The sequence below is a fragment of the Grus americana genome, chromosome 11 (genome assembly GCF_028858705.1).
Source record: "Grus americana isolate bGruAme1 chromosome 11, bGruAme1.mat, whole genome shotgun sequence".
Taxonomy (NCBI): domain Eukaryota; kingdom Metazoa; phylum Chordata; class Aves; order Gruiformes; family Gruidae; genus Grus; species Grus americana.
The window spans coordinates 20,347,056-20,369,297 of NC_072862.1; the positions used below are offsets into that span (position 1 = coordinate 20,347,056).

General features: G+C 37.4%; 1 protein-coding gene and 1 non-coding gene across 4 annotated transcripts in view; both read left to right on the forward strand.

The window, feature by feature from the left end:
* IARS1 (isoleucyl-tRNA synthetase 1) overlaps positions 1 to 22,242 on the forward strand; it is a 109,042-nt gene that overhangs the window by 6,391 nt on the left and 80,409 nt on the right. For all 3 annotated transcript variants that reach the window (XM_054837960.1, XM_054837959.1, XM_054837961.1), the window contains 7 exons: positions 2,197 to 2,316; positions 2,849 to 3,005; positions 3,492 to 3,611; positions 6,564 to 6,646; positions 15,246 to 15,363; positions 18,342 to 18,489; positions 19,905 to 19,992. In XM_054837960.1, the coding sequence (XP_054693935.1) occupies positions 2,198 to 2,316; positions 2,849 to 3,005; positions 3,492 to 3,611; positions 6,564 to 6,646; positions 15,246 to 15,363; positions 18,342 to 18,489; positions 19,905 to 19,992 (833 nt within the window). In that variant the 5' untranslated portion in view covers position 2,197. The remainder of the gene's footprint in view (positions 1 to 2,196; positions 2,317 to 2,848; positions 3,006 to 3,491; positions 3,612 to 6,563; positions 6,647 to 15,245; positions 15,364 to 18,341; positions 18,490 to 19,904; positions 19,993 to 22,242) is intronic.
* LOC129211585 (small nucleolar RNA SNORA84) lies at positions 97 to 231 on the forward strand. The gene has a single exon (XR_008578881.1). It is a non-coding gene; the product is annotated as a small nucleolar RNA SNORA84 (small nucleolar RNA).

Sequence of the window (22,242 nt, forward strand, 5' to 3'; positions counted from 1 at the left end):
ATCAGTAATTTTTTTTTATCAGTAATTTTTTTTTTCCCCTAATTCTGACATAATTAACTTCTGTTTTAATGTTGATAAGAGCACGTACTAATTTGTGCCCTGTGGTTACTGGACACTGGTTTGTGCATACAGTGCTTCAGTTGGTAGAAATGGGCCAAAAGTGATACTGTGATTTACGCATGGAGTCTGTGATACGTGAGCAGCTTCCATAGCCCGGTCACAGTTACAGACTAAACCTCAACCTTATATTTAATTTATTAGATTATAGGGACTTGACAGCTGGACCAGTTGCCAAAATCTTTGCAGTTATCACTAAATTGTGAAGGCTGAGCTTCATCTAAGTAAAATGTGCAGATCCTTAGTCCTCAAGTCAACTGGCTTGTAGGAAATAAGCTTTAAGGCTGAGTTCTTTTATCATCTCTACTATCTCTGGCACTGTGATCTTGGAGCTGTGATCAAATTACTGAGAAATGGCATGGTCTAATTAGTGCTTTGTGGAGTGCTTTCAGATATGATGATGAAAACCCTTGTAAAAGTTGCATATACTGTAACTCACTGTGCTAAGACTGATCATTACCTTTTTAAGAATACATCCAGGCCATGCCCACGTATTTCTTGTCAGCTCATGATTTCCCTTCCAGCTGCTGTGTTGCCTGTATACCAGATTGTGGATTTCTGAATGAATTTCTTGTCTTATTTGATAATTTGAGTTTAGTAGTGGGGAGAATGATCTGTCATTAATACAAAAAGTATGAATTGTGGAATTTGTCTGTAGGTTTCATTTTGGTGCATGTTTTTTCATATGGGTTCAAGCATTGAGCTAGCAAATTCTGTGGTGTTCTGGGTTTCATGTAAAAGTTTTAGAACTTTAGCACTACCAAGCAGCATGTCAACTGTAACTTGAAGTATTATCTTCCCGTGTTTGCATTTGTGGCTGCTTATGGTTGCTATTTGGCAAACCTGAGTAAATCGTAAGACTCAGTCCTTGTGCCATTGCTTGCAATTCTACCATGATAAGTGAAACTCAAGGCTGACATGTAGTGCTTGGCTTGTTCTGGTGTGAATGCTCAGGAACAGCAGCACTGAAGTTAGAGATAGGAGAGCCTGTTTCTTTGCTGCAGTCATCTATTATAACCTTCATAACCAGTTTTCTTATGTTATGGAACTCCTGTCTTAAATATCTGTATTCCACAGAGCTTTTGTTTAATGCTTGCTGTAGCATTTTGTTGAAATTTGACCCCTTTGAATCTTCTACCAGGTCTGGAACACCAGTCAGCTCTGCTGTGTGTTTATGATGATGATGAGAATTCTCTTCCCTGTGTTGTGAAGAAAGCTCGTACATAATTTTGCTTGTAGTGATTTTCACTGACTTACACAGAATTGAAGAATGGCTTTGGACTCTGGCGGCCAAAATCCACCAAATAAAAAAAAGACCTTCAGGAAATGGCCAGCAAGAAGTAGCCCCTTGTGCCTTAGTTCTGACATGCTTGTAAAACTGAAGGGGGGGGGGTAAGACTAGAAAGAGACTAGTAGTTTTGCAAGTACTTTGGAAGCTAGAGCTTTTCAAGATGCATGGCTGAGATCTTTGAACCTTTTTGTCATCTCTTTGTTAGAGTTCTTCTGCAGGTGTTCATCTTTCATTGCAATGTGTTTCAACTATGCTATCTGAAGCCTAGCTGCTTTTAGGAGCATCTGAGAATGGTGGCCTAGCTAGATGGAAAAATGCCGTTTTAAATCTTTAAACGGTAGGAATAGATGTACAGTGAAAAGAAGCCTCTTCAGTAGTTTTAGTTCCTGTGCTTAAAGTAAGTTTCACTAGTTCACAAACTGATGCTGAAAGGTCAGTTTGAACTTGGAAACTTTTCCTAAAAAGAAAAAAATAAAAAAAAAATTGCCCTTTGACTGTTTTCTATAGTATACAAAAATAAAAGCATAATAAAAAAAGAATGACCATAGTTGAATGGAGAATCCTTTTCCTGTTACAAAACTTTGGTGCTAGTCTGTCAAAATTATTAGGCTTTTTCTTAGAATATAGTTCTTGCTACCACATCTACACTGAATCAAGCTCTTTGAAAAACTGAGATGTACTTTGGTGATATGGATTTGTAAGACAATAAAATGTATTTGTGAAGTAATTTTTTTTTTCTCACTTCTCTTTAATATGTACTTTCTCTTCTCTGTTCGTTGCTGGGAAAGAATGGTTCAACAAGTTCCAGAAAACGTAACTTTTCCAAATGAGGAAGAGAAGATACTGGAGCTCTGGAAGAATCTTAATTGTTTCCAGGAATGCCTAAAGCAATCAAAGAATAGACCTAGGTAAGAATCTGCTAAAAGCTGTAGCAACTGTGTGAGACAATGCAAGATTGGCTTAGCTGTAATTACTTTTTTTTAATTGCCTGGGTTCTAGGAACAGCAGCTGTTCCCTCTGCAGATAGCAGTCTTGGCTACTGTTGCTGTCCTGTCAGTTACTGTTTATATTTCACTTGGTGAACAATCAGCAGTGTTCCAACAGTAGTAATAAACCTGTAATTTCCTGCTTGATGGGTTTACAAGAGAAATCTGCAGGTAAGCAAGGAGAACTCTTTCCTATGTCTGCCAGCTGTGGAGCAGCATGCTGGTACTTTCAGTAGTAATCTTGGTAGAACTGGTAATCAGTAGGAACTAATGAGTTGAAATATTCCCTTTAGTCCTGCTGCTAACATGATACCTGTGCTGACTGATGATAGAAGAGGAAGAAATTGATGTCCTAGTAAGACATAAGAAGCATAAGCATACAGATATACTTATCCTGTTTGAAAAAATGATGCTCAGTTTTTGATTTAATTAAGAATGTTGGTTTGTGTTGTAGGTTTAACTTCTATGATGGCCCTCCATTTGCTACTGGGCTTCCACACTACGGCCATATTCTTGCAGGAACCATTAAGGACATAGTAACCAGATTTGCACATCAGAGTGGTTTTCATGTTGACAGGAGATTTGGCTGGGATTGCCATGGCTTACCGGTGGTATGTGTAATAAATCTGCCTGCAGATACTCCTGTTGGTTCCTCTTTCCCATGCTGTTACCTGCTTATCGGTCATGTTTCTGTTTCTCTTATGCCTTGCTTTGTTGCTAAAAGAGAAATGGAAGTTCTTTGTCTGGTATGTTGCTCTGGCTTTTGCGTGTGTGGTGATTTCAGGTGCTTTCTACTGGTCACCTGTCCTTTTCCAGGCACTCTGTTCATTACTATAAACAAGTATTTATTTGGTATGTATTTCAGAAAAATTTTTTTTACTCCTTTTTCTAAAGATAGTAAAGAAACAATCACACCAGGTTTATCCTTTGAAATATCTGCTTAGTTCAGGTGTATTACTCGTGAAATCTCAAAAGGATAAAGGAGGCCCTTTAGCCTCATTAGAATGCATAGAACATAAATAAACTATCCCGAGAAATCCTGAAAGCTTTTGATGACAGTGTGGATTTTTTTGTCTGCTTGTTTTCAATGCTCCCAGGAATATGAGATTGACAAGACCTTAGGCATTAAAGGGCCAGAGGACGTGGCGAAGATGGGGATTGAAGAATACAACAACCAGTGCAGAGGAATTGTGATGAGATACTCGAAGGAATGGGAGGCAAGTAAAGACTTAGTGCATGTTCTGCTGTACGTTTCTAATTGTATCTGTGCAGAAGTTTTTCAGCTGGAGTGAACTTCATCCTTCTGTCCATTTGATTATGTGCATGAATCTCATGTCTTTAGCTACGGTGTTTATCACTGGTGATCCTGAAAGGGGAACAAAGAGAGAACATGGTGGCTCAGGCCGGGGTGGGGGCTGCTGTGATGTCAAGAGAAGGTTACTTTAAGGTAACCTGGAGCTGAAGTGTCTAACTAGATATGCTGAGCAACTAGTAGATATATGGAACATCTGATAGATACATTGAACAAATGATCTCTTTCTTCATGTCTTCTCTTGTATAGAAAATTGAATGCAAGATCTGACTTTGATTGTGTTTCAAATGGAACCAATAAAGGAAACGTACATTAACCTCCCTGCTTTTCTGACCCCCCACTTTTCAGTCTTTTCATTGCCAGTGTAGGACTATAGCTTGTATTTCTGGAACAGCAGAAGTCCTAGCATCTGATTTTGTGTCAGAATAGGGTGTGGGTAAACCCGCAGTCTTCCAAGAGAATATTGGTCTAAACTTTGCATCCCATGAGTACAGTGATAGGGAGAGCATTGTTCTGTGCAGACTCTTTAGGTTGGAGAGCTGTTCCAAGTAGGTGGGTTAGATATTTTCTTAAGACATGCACAGGTTTTTTTCTAATTCTGAATACTACTCATCCTGTGCATAGGACCTGATTATACTAATTTTTTTCCTTAGCAGTGTGGCCGGAATAAAGTACATTTAGCCCTGTATTTTGTATTTGTTGTCAGTCTGACATGTCTGTGAAGTGATGACTCTTTTCTATGGCTTTCTGGAGCTGAGGAGTGGCCCAGGTGCTTTCCTAGCTGTGCCCCTATATTACAGTGACAGAACGCAATAGCAAGTTTGAAAGGAAGAATGGAAGAACAGGCCGTAGCTTTTCAGCCTTTGTGGCACAGGGTCTTCCTAGGCCAAAGGATTTATTTTTATTTCTTCTTCCCCACTAGTTTAGAATCCCTAACAGATTTTTCCCTTGTGAATTTATCTAGATACATTTTGAATCTAGGTATACTGATGATATATAAACAGTCTGTATCAAAGTATTTTACTGTTTATTTAAACATAGTTTAAAGAACTGTACTTCTATAAAATCATGGTGTCCAGTAAATCTTCACCATCAGTTATTTCTTTTTCTAGGCAGAATAGTCCTAATTCTTTAGTTTGCCCTCGTGCAGAAGCTGTTCTACCACATCACGCTTCTCTATATGTTCTTTAGTCCTGCTGTATTCCTTTTGATTGAAATAGCAATTTCTTGTTTGAGCGTCACTTTCCTCTTGCCCTTGGGAGTGTTTTAAAATTATGGTCACTATCCAAAGAAACTACAGCTGCCTTTGTTAGAATAGCTGTGGCCTAAATCTAAGTGAGTGGCTGGATGATAAGCACAGGGTTGGGTTTTTTTGGTTTTTTTTTTTTGTTTTTCCCCCAAATATACAATCATTCATTCTATACTCTGAAATAATGCATTTCAAAAACATCATCAATGATTCTTTGTTGCTTTTAGAAATAAAAATAAAAAGATTCATTCTGCTTCGTGTTTTGTTTTCCATAGTTCCTCTTAACTTGCTGTTTTCTTCAGCAACTGGTATTTTTGCAGTGCTGAAAGGTCAAAATGCTTAGTCTTTTGGATGGTAAATGGATTTTGTATTTTGTTCTGTGCATAAAATTGTACATGTATATGTGTGTATTTCCACACACAGACATATATTTCAGATTATTAATAAAAGTAATGAAATTTAAATTACTTGTCTGTGTTTGGCTGGTAATAAATTCAAATATTTGGGGATAGTGTTAGGAGAGGAATTCCCAACATTCCTATTGGAGGTAGTGTTTATTTTCCGACTGGAGCTAGCAAATGTTCGAACCTTATGAAAAAATAGAAAAGGTTCCTTGGATGAATAAGATCTTTTAGTGCTGAGACCAAACATAATACTCCAATGTCATGGATCCTTGCGCTAATCAGTCCCAGGATTTGGATCTTAATAGTGGAATGTCAGAGTGACTTCAAGGTCAGAAGCAAAACCGATATATTTCAGAAGCTCAGGTGTTATGGGAAAATATAGAGGTGAGAATTCATTTGCTTTGTTTTCACTTTACTAGTTTGACATTCTGTATGATCTGTGGGTAACAGTATCAGGACAGGTGTCTCTGGGCTTGGTTATTTGCAGAGCTAGGGGTTCCGATAGCTGTGAAATTTAGCAAGAGTGCCACTTGTCCGGTGAATCCCACAGCTAGCTTAGTACTCATTAGTTTTCATATTCTGTGCCAGTGGACGTGACCATAATATGTCCTGAGACAGGGACTAACACCTGTCAGCCTTGTGGTCGTTGGCAGCCCTGTCATAGCTTTGGGAAGTCAAAGAAGGCGGTTTGCCCTGAAATAATTTTGGTAACTTCTAGTTGACATATCAGTTTCTTTCAGCACTTCTTTGTCTTCGAATTACATCATGTTTTCATATAACTGAAAGCTGATAGTCTGTGTTCTGGATTTTCACTGTCTCTGCGACTGGTTTAAATATAGAAACAAGACCACTGCAATCAAAAGCAATCTTCAGGCATTTGAATCTTGGCTGAACCTTGAATGATCCATCATTTCTATTTGATGAATTATCCAAATGATGTGCGGTTTCTGTTTAGTAGCATTGAACACATTTGCCTGTTGTGTCACCTGGGTTCCAAACAATTATGTTCATGGTTTCATTCTCTGCATATTTTTGCCTGTTTGAATACACTGTTTGGAACTATTGTCAGGGTAAAATATTTCATAGATGTGTTTCATTGATATGGGATGAACACTAAGCTGTTTTACAGAATAAAAATTGGAAATATATCCTGATCTTTAATGTTAAGATGCCTTTCAATCTGTGTGTTTTTGTTTCTTAACAGTTCAGTGTTACCAGATTAGGACGCTGGATTGATTTTGAAAATGACTATAAAACTCTTTATCCTGAGTTCATGGAGTCTGTGTGGTAAGTTAACTTCTATACATTGCATATATGCTTTATGGATTTGAAATGCCAAGAAGGCTTCAATTAACGTAACCATGGTCTTGGTCCATACATCTCTAGAACTATTTTGAAACATGCCAAATTCAGATAAGCTGTGGGCAAAGTAATTAAGGTGGTATGAGTCTTGTGATGTTAAAGTGAGGGAATTAATTGACCTTCTTTTTTGTTCTTCAGGATAGTAGTGTTTTTCAAAATAAAGTACAACAGTACTGCTTTTATTGAGACGTGAAATCTTACTGCTTCATATCAACTTAAAGGCAGTTCTGAAGATCTGCTAATATGCCCTTGCTTGGTTTAGGAAATTACATTATATCTCCACATTCTTGATGTTCTTCACACTGTGAACTGCACATGGGCAAACCACCCAAACTCAGTTTAGCTCTAAACCTCTTCTTCAAGCCTGAATTTAGAGGCTGGGAATCTGCTGTTATCTTTTTCTTGGCAGCATAATTTGACAACTCTCTTGGACTCCTGGTGCAGAGCTAAGTAAAGTTTGAGTATTTTGGCAATGTATTCAAAGTGACTGTTGGAATTCCAGAAGACAAGATGACCTTATAGGTTAAGGATAATCAAATTGACCTAACACAGTGGAGAAACGGCAACATCGAGTCCTTCAGGTGATAAAATTACAAGGTGAATTGCAGGGAGAGGTCTAGCAGAGTATGTGCTGAGAAAAAGCCAGTGGAAAGCAAATTATATGTATACTGAAGTATTATTGATGTTCTTTAATATTAGTTTTACTAATAACCTTTAATTGTATAGTTAGTTACATATAACTATGAAAACAGATTGACAGAACTTCTAGATATTTCTGAAGCTGTTGTACACAGCTGAAGTACCAGTGAGTTTTCAAAGAGCGTTGAAAAAAAAAATGGTGGGCAGGGAGCAGATGTTTAACTTAGCTGAAGAAACCCTGCATAATGATGAAGATTGACAGGAAACTTTTCTTTTAAAAATTATAAAAATACTTAGTGGCACCTCAAATCCTGTTTAACTAGCATCTTCCAAGCACCATTTAAAAAACAAACTTGACTTGGACTAGCTGCAAGGTCTCTCTCATCAGCCAAAGCCTTTTTTTATGAGTTATTTTTTTGTTGCGGTTTTCCCCCTTTGAAAGAAAATTTCTAGTTCTTCACCTGACTTACGGAGGTTACCTCCTCTAATGCTTGCTTTGGATACAGACCTTAAAATTTAAACTTTGGATCTGAAATCTCTGTGGTATGACATTTCAGGAAGTATGTAGACAGCCTCTTAATTTTGTACTTTTTTTGCTTCTTGATTATTAATTCTCTGTGTAATCATGCAAAGAAATAAATTTTTAAAAGTCTGTTTTTAAAAATTGGGTTTTCTGGGAAGTCTTCTAAGTCTTGGAGGGGCGCATTACAATGCCATTGCCAGCTTGCTCTGAGTAGAACAGGAGGTTGAACCACCAGTGTTTGCATAGAGTGGATGGAGGAGGGGAAGGAAAAAGGAACGCAGGATGCCTGTTTCAAGGCTAAGGGAGACAATGTGTAGAGCACTGTAACTGTAACAATTTTCTAAAAAAAAAAAAAGAAAAAAATGAGATTGTTACCTAGGCAATCATCAAACTGAAAATCTGTGTTACTGAAGTTACGTTTTATGTCCATTAGGAGCGTTCACTTGAATGATATATTGTAGTGTGCTTCTCTTAGAACTGATTTTTTTAAATACAAGTTCATTTTTAAATAAAAAAAAATAAGTTTTAAAACTTCAGTGTCCAGCTAAGTATGAAAGAGAAGCTGCAGGTTTGTTTCTACATGGACCTAGTGAGCATATTGGCCTGTCCAGTGTTTTTCTCTTTTCTTTTTTTTTGTGTGTTCTGCCTGTGGGAGTAGAACACTGCTCTTAGGCCCAGGAAAAAAACATGAACATTGATAATAATGATGGTAATGAGCATGGCAACCACAGATTTTGTAGTTAAAATATGGTAAGAATTTTGTCTTAGTCTTTTAACCAGCTAAACCCATCTATTTAAGTTATGCTTTTGTTTCTAGCTTTTCTTGAGGCTTGCAGTTCTGGAGTGGTCTCAGCTGGAATTTCTAGCTTTCTCTGAAATGTGATATTTTCATCCATGATGTTTATGTTGAGTTCAGTGAGCCAACGTAATACTTGTGATAAATGTTGTTTCCAGTGGTGGCTGATTTTATCCAAATAATTTAGACTTGAAATAGTTTAGGACTCGGACACCAAATATGTCTTTTATTAATATTATCTTGTTTTGTAGAGGTACTGTACAAGATCAGGATGATAGAAAGCATTCTTTTTCATATTTTATAATGGTTTTGTTGGAAATGGCTTCTTTGTAAGCATTTTGGTGCTGTGCCATGTGGTGGTTGACAGAGTAGAATGAATTTTCAGCCTGCTAAGTTTTGACTTAGAGCAAAACTTCACCCAGTGATCAAGTTGTAGCATCCTGGCAGAATTTTTCAGGGGAACATTGAATGTTGGTGTCATTAAGTGGTGATACTGCAATGGTTTCTCATGTGAAGATATAATCAACTCTTCCTGACTTAAATAGAACGTTTAAGTTCTAATTCTGTAGAACTTGTATATCAGTCCTGTTGCAGCCAGCTTGAATCTCAAGGAAAATGTGTCCTTCACTGTAAACGGTACAGTGAGAATGATCTTCTTGAGCTAGCATGGAACAAACATGTAATAGATTCTTGCCTTTTTTATACAGCTCATGAGACGAATACAGTGAAATTGAGAGCAGTTTGATGTGATCTTAAACTTCTTTCAGACCAACTGTAGATCAGTAAAGAAGTTTGTGAGCTTTGGGGGGGGGACGACGGGGAAACCCCTAGTAAATTCTTGTCTTCACTACTGGCTTATTACATAGCTCTCAGGCTGGCTGCGAGTTTGCACCTCAAGAAGAGTTTTCCCTGGCCTCTGTAGAAACAGGCTGTGAAGTGCTGAGGAGAGGAGGGGAATAGCTCTGTGGTCAGAGCTGTGGCGTGCTTCTGGGCCTGATGACTAGGGGTTTTAATTTCAACAATATCAGGGTTAATTAAACAGCTTTCTATCACCATCTTGTGGCTAAATTTAGCAATTGCAGTCTGAGCATAATTCAGTTTTAAAGACAGTTGAAAGTTTCATGTATGTTTTGAAAGACTTGCATGTATGGTGTGAAACCACAGGTGGTGGAAACACTTCTTAGCTACTTCTGTACCCTAAGATGATACTCTTGAGTCCTTTTGTGATAACACTAGATAGTGGCTGGGGGGAGAAAGAAAAACATTCCTAGTTCTGGTAGAAAATTGTTATTCTACTTGTGTGAGATCATAGCTGTACACCGAAAACTCTTTATCATGAAAATGCAGTATGGAGCTCCCTTTGGTGATGGTGCTTTTTGCCATTTCTGCCTTCCCTCTGCTTGACCCATTTCAGCTGTTCCAGCTTTAGCTTTCCTTTCAGGATTGTTATTAAGAGGGGACCTCTCCTTCCTTCCTTACCAGGTGCAGCCTTTGGCCTTGCAGCCCTGCCCTTTGGTATTCTGTAGTAGCATCAGGCTCAGGGTGCCACTGCCGTACTTTTAACCTGCAGCTGAAGAGGTTGTAGGTAGCTCCTGAAACTGGAACATTTGCCTTGGGTTGCCTGACTACCTATGTGTAGCTTTGCTTTTGTTTTGGCATGAATTTTTTTCATACTCTATATTCTCAAGATTAGCTCCGTCACTAATGTCAGTGTCCAGCTGCCTTAGCCCTTTGAGAGCCCCATTGAGAGGAGGACTACTGTGTTGTAAAGATCAAAGCAAATGATTATGTTGGTTTTTTCTTTTCTGTGTAAACAGTAAAAGTTGTGTTTTTACTTTTTTTTTTTCTGCGTGTGGAGTTTATCCAGCATTAAACCAAAATCATTTTATAACAACAAATCTCTGGGTCCTAATAGGAATCATTATTGCATTTTGTGTATTCCATGATTCTTTAATGATTCTCTAGGGAGATACTGTTAATAAGAAATCTGTTTTGTCCATTTTTCTACTAGCTATCCCAATTTTTTCCTCATATTTTTATTTCTTTTGTGCATTTAGTGCTCTAGTCCTCTTGTTGTTACCTTACTATTCTAGTTCTTGTTTTATCTCCTTACCTGTATTTTGAAGGAGGAATACACTGAACTCCTACCTAGTTGGATGATCTTTGGGGTAAGTCTAGCATAAGTTTTAGATGTTTATATTTTCTGCTATACAGATGTTTTGCACTTCTAGCTTGATCCAGAGTCATTCAACACACTAATCCAAAGATTACACCTTAGAAGGTAGACCTGGAGCAGAATGATCTCTATATGCTGGAAAGTTAAAACTTTCACTGGTAGTTGGAATATAAAACTTGACAACTTCTGTACTTAGGATTCCTAGGCCCCAGAACAAATGCTTTTCCTGCCTTTCTTAGGAAGGTGTCTTTTAAAGATGCTATGCAAGAGACAGGCTGTCTGTGTTTGTTATTGGACTTGATGTTCCTCTTACATGTATGCTTTTCTGACTCATGTCCAGAGTTGTTTGAGTACTCTTTTCTGGTTTTTGTCCCCATGCATCTGTTTTTGATTGTTGCTTTCTTTTTGATTTCATCTTGTCTTTCAAGTGTTGCTCAGGAGTCACAGGAGAACCTTTTCCTCAATATCTCAGCTGCGTGGATGCAGACTGCTTGCTGAACTGTGTAGATGACAGGGCTTCTTCCATAGTGTGGTGTTTAATTTTTTTTGTGTGTAAGTCTACAGAGGCTATTAAATTGTCATTTTATCTTGACATGAACTGATGCTAGGTCACACAGCAATAATTTTGTTTGTTTATCTGTACTTCCATGGATAAGTTGAAATGACATATTTCTAGATCCTGCAGTTGTAATGTTTTGCCCACCTTACTTGTAGTCTTTGCTGATAACAGAATTTACAATTCCTATTCTTTTTCTCTTTAAAAAGAAAGAACAGGGGAAAAGCATTTTATATGAATTTGAAGATAATTTCTCAATGTTAATAATGAGTACTTTCATTTTCTGGAAAGCTAGGGGTTTTCATACCCTTAGAAATGCCTTAGATACTGAGTCATTGCAAACACAACTACGTGATCACTTGAAATCACTTGATACCCAAAGGAATGGCATTAGGAACTTGATAAGCTCTAAGATCGAATCCTTCTCTTCGATGTGAAGTAAATGTCTGTGTCTTGAAGAGGGCAACTTGCTTTTACATCTGCTAGAGGATACTGTGGAATATTGCATTTCGTGTGAGATGCCAAGGGTGTTTTGAGTATTGCATTGACTGTTTTCAATATCTTTTGGAAGCGAAAACTCCCTTTGTAGAAGTTCTGTTATATCCATGTGATGTTTGCATGGTGTGTATGTGACTTGAGTCAACGAATATTGTAGCAAAGTTCTAGTATCTTGGAAGTTATGCCTATGGTGAGAGTAACTGACCGGGCTTGAACCAATTGTATCATGCCCTTGTGATGCTTGAGGAACAACAGACTGTTTTCAGTTTGTGTCATGCTGTTCAGAAGTTAAAGATACCTTGCATCTTTAGGGACTGGATTCTCTGTTAATGAGTGGCTGAAATAGGCATCTGTAGTTCACCTTTTCCCTAACCTCATTTTTCTGCAGTAAAGGAGTATAAGTGCTGCTCCCACAGCCAAGAGGATGCAACTAAATTTGTCTGAGGAGAAACATAGCAGAATTAGGGGAATAGGGTTTGATTTCTAACTTCTGTGAACAAACTTTTTCTGATGGTCAGTAGAAAGGAGCTCTGTGGTTTTGTTAGCTTATTTTTTTTCAGAAAGGACTGCAGTTTCAATTTTGGCTTACAAGCCCAGAACCTCTTGCTTGCAAATTATCAGCATTTTGCAAACATAAGAGTTAAAACATGTCTTGAGAGATTACTGTGTAAAATATCATGTGCTGAATTTTTAAGCAAAACATGATATCCACCTGTAAGTGCCTCTTACTGTTACAACTGGTTTCATCTTTAGCAGTTGGATTGTTTTGGGTGGGCAGCGCTGCTAGCAGGAAGCTCTTTGGGAATCATCGTTTGTGCGCTTCTGATGGTCGCACAGGACCTGTTCTCAGAAGCTTTCTTGTTAAGGAAACCAGTTAGGTGTTTTTTGAGATAACAGAACAGCTTTTTGTAGCGATAATGAGAGCTATTGCATCAAGCAGCAGTCTTGACTCGATCACAATTCTGCTTAAGTTGGAGTGGTTGTCTGAGAGTAGAGGTTATTATAAATTACAAATGAGTGGTCGTTATGAACTGTAATGAGAGCTCTGAAGAATGATGTGGTTTGGAAGCCCATCTCCGCTCAGCAGCGGAACAGCTGGGGAGCACTCGGTTTGCAACAGGGCAGAATTGCCACAAGAGGGAGATGCTGGCTTGGATTTTTAACTTGGCAGCTCCATCTAGTGTTCACCTTTCCTAAACAGTTTCCCGAGTTTACAGTTATATTTACAGCTGAATTAAATATTCAGTGTTTCTCTGAGTTTTCTTCTATGCTGTTAGTAGGCAACGTTCTTTAGAAAGTAGAGATAAAGTGGAGCTTTTTTCTATAGATATCTTAGTTAACTGTTTTTGAAAAGCAAGTAGAACACCTTCATTATAAATGCTGTCATTTGTCACAATCTGTATTAATTATGCTCTGAGATGGTAAGCATATATTATTTTTTTAACTTGCACAAAAACTTATGCAATTAGCCAGTTCAAATGTATATGCTGAAAGCTGATGAAACTATATTTGCAAATCTTTTTTTATAAAAGATTGATTTATATTTATGCAAGTTTTGAGTTGGTACAGTCTCTGTTGTAAAACAGATGCACTCACTGCTATGTTCTGGATTTGTGTTAGGGGTCAGGCAGCCACAACTTGGTTGTAAGTGACATTTATTACCTTAACAAGGTTACTTTTGGTGTGTGTGTGTAAGGTAAGGCACCTTTGTTGGAGTGCACAGCTTGAAGACTTCTGGGTTTGGCTCTTCTGTGGCAGAACTTGATGCTGCTGAGGGTCTTTTAGGCTTTATCTGTCTTAGAGTTGAGATTATTTAATTTTTCTGATGTTAGTGACCCCTCATAGGAAATTTTGGATTTTTACTAGAGGCCTATGGATGAATCTGAGTGGACTGCATGTCTTCTCTATATGGCAGTCTGTATTTTTCTGTGTCTAATCTGCATGGTGATAATTATTCTGATTAAGGTACTATGAAACTTCCATGACAGCTGGCCAGTGCATATATTTTGATGTTCTTGTTGCGGGCTACAGATAGAAATCAGTACAATAGTCTACTTACATTTTGTGTTGAAGATTGTGATTTCAAACATAGAAGGCAAGATGCTGACTTAAATACAGGTCCAGATTCTCAAGCACAAAATGACGGCCTGCAGAAAAAAGTGCTGCTTGCCAGGATGGGGTTGGTTGCTTAGCAATGAGCTATTTATCTGGAAGGGGACCCAGAAAAGTGATCAGGATGATTTGAAAACATAGTTTGAGTAAAGAAGTTTTTAAAGTCAGCGTTGTTTAACAAATTGGATATGGAATTTGAAATGACCAGACTCTGCAGAAACTCTAATTTTTGAGTTGAATTTGGCATGTTTATTTAAGACTTGCCATCTCCCACTTTTACTTTTAAGATAGCCAACCTGCAGACTGGACCATGAAGCGTGCAAGTCAGTGAGACCTGATAAGCTGATAAATGTTGATGATCCTTCAGTAAACCCTACGGTATTCAGATACAGAGAAACACAGGGTTTTGTCCATCACATGGACACTTGATGAGTTGCTATATGAAGTGAATTTCTGTTCCAGCTTCCATTCATCTTGAGCATTGATTCAATTTGTCATATTGTAATATTATGTGCTGTCTTGATTATTTCAAGAAGATATAAGGATCCAAATACGCTACAGGCTCTATTGAAGATTTCATAAACAGAATTAAAGCTTAATGTGAGATTGTGATCTTGGACAGGAACTGAGTCCAGAGTGAGATGAGCATTGGGAGATCATTAATGTAAATTGCAGGACCATAAAATGGAGTTCATTACTTTGCATGGTTACCTGTACCCCCTTGTGAAAATTGATCTTCACATTATCAGGATTTACTCAGGGTGGGTTGCACCTCTATCTGTCTCTCTTCTGTAGCACTGGCTGCTCTCATAGGTGCTTAAGGTCATGTGATAAGTGAGCAGCCATGTCACTGCATGTCTTCTCTCTAAATTATGACTGATTTCAGCCTTGTTAATAGTTCAAACTTCAGGTTTCTTTGTATTCAAGACATTTGGGAAAGATTAATCAGCAATATGGATTTGCGTTTCATCTAAATACTATGTGCTGTGCAGTTGATGCATGAAAAACCAAGCTGGTAGAATCAGCTAAAGCTGAAAATCAGCCAGAAATACACTTGCAATCAATTTATCTCTTTCCTTTTGACTTGCAAATATTGTCTTTAGTTGATTGTTTAAAAAGCTGTCATTCAGAAGGGCACTCCAGCTAGAGCAGAACCCTGTTTTGCAGTTGACTTGCTAAATTTGAAATACCAAGTGTTATTTTGTGTTCCTTGTTTACTTCCAGGTGGGTTTTCAAGCAGCTGTATGACAAAGGACTGGTGTATAGAGGTGTTAAGGTCATGCCTTTTTCAACTGCATGCAACACCCCACTGTCAAACTTTGAGTCCCATCAGAATTACAAGGTGAGTCAGTATATGAGTACATTCATAGAATGGTTTGGGTTCGAAGGGACCTTAAAGATCATCTAGTTCCAACCCCCCTGCTGTGGGCAGGGACACCCTCCACTAGACCACATTGCCCAAAGCCTCATCCAGCCTGGCCTTGAACACTGCCAGGGATGGGGCATCCACAGCCTCTCTGGGCAACCTGTGCCAGTGCCTCACCACTCTAACAGTAAAGAATTTCTTTCTAACATCTAATCTAAGTCGACCCTCCTTCAGCTTAATTATTGATTAATTATATATTGCAATCAGATTTCTCTATTGTCTTCAGTCTGGATTTGGAAAGCTTTAGTATTTTTTGCTTGGTGGTACATAAGCATGCTATTACACTCCAACTTGATTGTAGAAATTTAGGTAGATGGGTTTTTATTATTTTTTGCTGTGTTTGTTTGTATCACTTGATCTCAGCCTCGTTCACTGTTCTTGGTGACTACTTATATGTAAAGTGCATACTTTTGTTTTATTCTGGTAAATTACTCTCGGTTCTTTTCTGGGCTCTGAAGTTGAGTATTGCACTGTGTTGGGTTTTTATGGTAAATACTTAGAAGAGACCTGCAGCTGTCCCTGTCTCTGCAGATCTGAAAAGAGGGAGTTCCTTGGCAGAGTTGAAATCTCCTGTGAGGGGATTAATAAGAATTTTCAAAGACTGTGTTTGGTTGTAGTGCAGTAGGATAATAAGAGTCATTAGACTGATAAATTTCTAGAAATGTTTTACCTAGCATAATTCGTGGTATACTATGTTTTATAAGATGTTCCTTTAAAAATGAAAGACTAGATATAGTAGGTGCAGCTTCTCATTTGCAGCAAACTTGTGCTCACATATGTGGAGGCAGAACTTGTGTCCCAGTCTTCCAAATTTCATGTTAGTTTGTGGACAGAGGTTTTCTATGCTTTCTAATTCCCATCCAGGCCTTCATGTCCTTATATCATAAATCTTACACTTATGCTGTTACAGCAGAGAGATAGCACAAATTGTACTTCTGGACTTTTTTACATCTTGCCTAAAAAAAGCCAATTCACTGGCTAAAAATAGTGCTTTTAAAACAAATATTTAAATAGACTTTTAGTACAATGCAGTCCACAGGTACTAGAGCTTTCAATATTGCTGTGGGGTTATTGACCATACTGAAGAATAAAGGTTTTGTGACTTAACAAAGTGAGACCTGCAAAGATATCTCAATATTTGTGACTGATAACTGAAATAATTACTTTGCTTGTACTTATTAACTGACATTTCATGTAGTATCAGATTACTGAGATTTCTTTAGAACAAAGACTGTGGGTGTTTTGGGTGTGCGCATGTGCCCCTTTTCCATAGAGCAAAGCTTCTTTTCTCTTCTTGAATCTTAATGAAATATTTAGTTGCTGTTTCTTACTCTGGAACCTGTAGACTGTGTGTGTGGGGTGTGCTGCTCTGCCACTTCATGCAAAAATCTTTGTTGTCTGCTAGAGGTGGTATGTTGAAGACTGAAGTGTTGAGGATCTGTAAGCTGACATGACTTATTCTTGGTGAGACCAGTGATTTCTGGGTATAAGGCAGCTGCTGTCTTTCTCACTGTGGAAAGCAGGCTTTGGCTTTTGTTTATCAATCCTGTGAGAAACAGGATGCAAATAATGAGAAATAGGACACAAGAACCATGTCTAGAAACTGAGTTAGGTGTCTAATGTGCACTTGAGTAAACTGTGTCAGCAGCTTGTATTACACTTAACTGAAGAAGTGTTGCCCTCAGATTAAAGCAGGCATAATTTTGTGAACAGATAAAATATTATACAGTGCCATTACTTGGTAGCCTGGATGTTATTTTTTATAGTTTGCCAGTTGTTTTATCTACCTGGTCAACTTAGTGCTTCATAAAATGAAGTGAATAGCCCTACAGTGTTGTTTAACAAATGGTAGAGACAGAACTGTAGCGATAGCTCAATCTTTGCTTGGTATTGAGCATGGTTTGAGAGTTATGTAATATTTATGTTTTACTGTTGACTGCACCAGATGTTCACAGAAAATTCCCTCTGGAGCAGCCCTTAGCTCCGACATAAATAGCTGCCTGTCCCGTGATGCTGTTAACTGTTCCATGATGCTGGACGGAAACCAAAGTGCCTTGCACTAGAAATGATGGGGAGATAGGATCTATTCCTGTGTTGTTTCCATGTGCATGACACCCATTTTTGTTTGGCTATTAAAATTAATAGTGAAAACTTCACATTTGCAAGATCAGAATTGCTTTTTCAGTCTGCTTTTCATAATATGTGAAATGTGAAGTGACTGATAGGATTGTACATTTCTGAAGAAAAACTTGTTTTCAGGGCATTCTTTTGACTCATTCGGAAGCAAAGTTTTATAGAGTAGCTGGCAAAGGTCTCCTTCCCTGAGACTTTTTTACTCTTATACATTGATGTACTCTTGCTTTTTAAGTACTCAAAACTTTTTTTTCCCTGTTAACAACAGCCTCTTAATAAGAGACTGCATCTTCTTAAGTGATGGCTATTCTTCCTACTCCCTGACTCTAGAGGAAAAGGTGGGAAAAGGCTTTGTATAGCAGTATCTGAGAAACTGCTAATTTTCTTGATAGCTGAGATTTGATTATAAACTTTTAATATGGGATTTTAAGAGAAACCTGAGGGAACTCTTTGGTGTTTTGGCAGCTAATTCCCAAAATCTCACTGCTAATCCGAATTTTTTAACCCTGTGGCCTTGTCAGACTGACAGTTTGCACTGGCATAATGGAGGAACATTGCAATTGGTGTTCTTTTCAAGCTTTCTTATGCTGCCACTTTGCCTTCTACCACTACAGTGATGAGCTAGGCAAGTTGCAAGATACATTTTGGTGGATGGCAGCAATAGTTACTACTTCTTCGATTTGTATTATATCAGTAATATGTCTAGTAAACCTTTTTTTCTCTCTCTTTTTTTCCCCCTTTGAATTTATATTGTTTTTAAGGATGTTCAAGATCCTTCAGTGATTGTGAGCTTCCCACTGGATGAAGATGCAAGTGTTTCTCTTGTTGCTTGGACCACTACTCCTTGGACCTTGCCTAGTAATTTGGCCCTCTGTGTTAATCCAGAATTGCAATATATAAAATTGAGAGGCAAGTGTTAATTGAAGGTGACATATAATGAATGCTTTCTTCAGTGCCTGTGAATATGTACTTATATTTTTGTATGATAGATTGTTTTATGACTAAACAACTTGTAGTATAAGGTAATCTCATTCATGAGAGCACCCAAACATCTCAGGAATTGTATGCCACAGACCACGCAGGGTGCCTGGAGAATATAGGCTGTTACTTTTCTTCTCACTGCTTCAAGTAGTTTTCCAGGGTTTGCAACTCCATTTTTTTTTTTTTTCAGTTGGCAATGGAGTATGTTGTTATATGTCTTCCTCTTCGCTTAGGAAAGGAACTTGTTTTATTTTTGAAATGCAGTCATCTTTAATTATATCTTGATCTACAAAACTTTTTTTATTTTAATTTAAATAAAAAAGGAAGCAGGAATTTGGGTATATGTACTTCTTGCATTGCTGCTTTTGAGTTTTCCCAAACTGCTCACCTCTTCTGACTTTACAGTGTATGCTTAATAAAAAGGGGGGGGGGGGGGGGGGAGAGCTATTCAAGTTAATGATGGCATTTAATCTGGAGTAAAAATCTACCAAAGGTATAATTTCCAGTTCCAACATAACCACATGAATCTAGTGTGTGCCTAAGGTGATGTTAAACATGAAAAGTTGCACAGGCCTTTACAGTGAACTCCACGTGTTTGGGTTTTCTTTTTTTAAAGAGAGAACTAAGTATGTTTTGTTTTTCAAAGGTTTTAACATAAATTGGGTCATCTCAATGTACTTTCAGAAATAGCACCGACACCTGCCTGAGCTGCTGAGTTGTTTGCTTTGGATGTCTTTGGCCTACAGTGTGCTGGTGGGATAATGACCCTGAGTTAGTTGGTAGGGTAGTAGTGTGAATAAAATCTGTCATTGAAGGTGAGATTTGGGCTAGAAAATGGATTTCCTTCATAACATTTCACTTTAGTTGTATTTACTTCCTTTAAAAAGAAATCCAAACGTAAAATTGTTTGGAATAGTAAATCTCGGAAAGGCAGCATAAAGTGCAATCGTTACCCCTAATGTCAACTTAATAATATTGATTTTATGTAGTAATTGTCCATCTTCCAGTTGTTTCAGTTACATATACCAAAACTTTTCAATTGTTTTTCTTTGGCACAATGATAATAGACAAGATAGGATATTCTGCCTCTCAAACAAAAAAACACTGAAAAATCAGTGGACTGGGTTTCATCCTGTAGTTTCTGTTTAAACTTAACTTTTGAAAAGTGTTCATTAACACTTTATGGGGAAGAAGTACCTGGAAACTAGTGGTCGATCAGCAGGATTAGTCTGGGCAGTTATATAGGTAATGTGATACTATCTTACATAAATGGAATGGTTTCGTACTGGTGCAAATGAGGGTATTAAATTGAGATTTATATAACTTTTTGTTTTATATTCTAGATAATGCCACAGGAAAGATTTACATTTTGATGGAATCCAGACTGATAGCGCTGTACAAATCTGACAGTGAATATGAGGTACTTGACAGGCAAGTACATAAATTGTTACACACTTGTTAACTTCCATTATTTTTATAGATCAGAAGTTAAATGTTTCAAGAAGTTAGATTTTGCAGTTATCTAAAGATGAGTTTCCCTGCGTGTATGTATCTCTTGCAAAAAATCTGTAAAAGAGATTGAAATTTACTAGAACAAATTGGTTTTGTACATGAAGCTACAAATAGAGCAAAACTTCTGTTGGATCATTGTATTGTGGTGGGGGAAAAAAGGTTCCTTAGTCCGTCCTTTTCCTGTGTGTTTTCTTAGAAAGACACAACTAATTTAAGTCTCAAAAAAAACCTTGAAATTGTCCAAATGCTGAACACTTTTTAAACATGTAAATATTTAAAGGGAAATGGGCAAAAGCAAAATCATTCTTTAGCCATCAATTACTGCTTCTGTAGGATGGGCTACCTAGGTTTTGTAGTTAGTGGCAGTTAATGCTTTCTGAAGACTGCTTATTCATCTTGGTTCAGTGGAAAAATATGAATTATTTAATAAGTCAGACTGGGGATGCAGGTATTAAATTCTGTACCTCTCTGAAACATAACATGTAGCTTGGCATCTTCTAAATCTTTGGTATAAAACATCAACCTGTTAAAGAGGTAAAATACAACAAATATTTATTTGTTGACTTTATTCAGTCCTGTGCAGTGGGTAAAAAACACACACCCACCCCCCAACACAAAACCACAATAAAAAAAAAAAAAACAGAAGACTAGAAAATTTGTTGAGAATAATGACATCTCTTCACTGGCATCAGTTATTTTTATTTTTATCTTTTTTTTTACCAAGCAGTTGAAAGCTTTATATGTAAAAACCTTTTTAAAAAAGTAGGATACTTCTAATTTCAGCTAAGCAATTATATGTAGTCATTGAATTAGGGCAATATAGAGCTGGACTATTTGCTTAAGATGTTTACTCTGATGTCTCATACTGTGACAGTTGAGTAATTCTTACTTCCTATTTCTTCATTGATTTCCCACTTCCCCCTTTTCGCACCTGAATTCTCCTCATCTATCACTTTGTAGCAATTTAAGCTGGTACTCAATTTATAAGGATGATTTTCAGTGCTCTCATTCTTCAGGGTTGACAGAAGTTCTGATCTCCAAATTTTTTTCCTCCCTTCAGAGTCATCAATAAAATCACTGAAAAGTGTCAGCATTACGATAATCTCTGCCAGCATACCAGTGGAAATTCTCTTTCAGTCTGATGTTGAATTAACAACAACTTTTTTCTCAAAGTAGTTGTGTGTCCATGTAAAATGTAGTTACCCAGTTAAAATATTTGTGTATGTTGGAATGACGTGTCAAAGTGTGAAAAGTCTTGCTAACATTAAGACTTAAATCTGTCGGCTTGCTTGCTATCTAAGCTAGTTAGTCTGCCTAAAAAGAAGTCATTTGGCCTGGTGTGACTTATTCTTGACAAATTAATATTGTTTGTTCTTCAGCACTTTTTTAAAAACATTTAATGACTTGTAGTTGAATCAGGTTGTTATGCTAGTCTGACTTGTTTTTAGGTCCATCAGTACTCCATTTCTCTCTTGAAGTGTAAGTACTGTGTTCCTTTCCAGTCTTTTGAAACCTCTCCACTTTCTAAAAAGTACCAAACCCACGCTGTTTTCTTAAGTATTTTTGAATGCATTTCCTTTAGACTTTAAAAAAAAAAAAAGTAGATGCATTAAACTTGTTGACCTATTGTCTTTTGATTCCAAATTCTTCTTTTAATGGAATACTACAAATTTAATCTTAGTCTGGTTGCAGTCATTCTATATCCAGGAATGGACTGAATGTTTTGGCCTTTTCTTGGTGTGGTGTTTGCATCAGAACTGAAGTACCGGCTCTTAGAGTGTCATATACAGGTTTCAGTTGTCATTGCTTATGTCCCTGGCTAGTTGTAGGTCTATTTTTTTTTGCCAATCTTTGAATTTTTTAACCTCTCTGAGCCTATACATAAGGCTGCTAGCAATTTCTGTTCTCTTAGCAGAGTTGTATTTTTTCTTCTTTCTATGTTAGTGCTACAGTCTTCTCAAGATGGCATTTTTTTTGTCATGCTCCAATTTTTATGTTATGTAATAAATCAGTTCTCTCAAATGTGAAATGTGAGACAACAGGTAGCTGGTAGTTGAATGGATCTTTTAAAGATTTAGATCTAGGAGTATATAAGTTCATGGAAATGAACTTTCCCATTTCTACTCTTTTTCTATTTTATTTCTTTAGATCTCTCTTTAAATTGTCAGG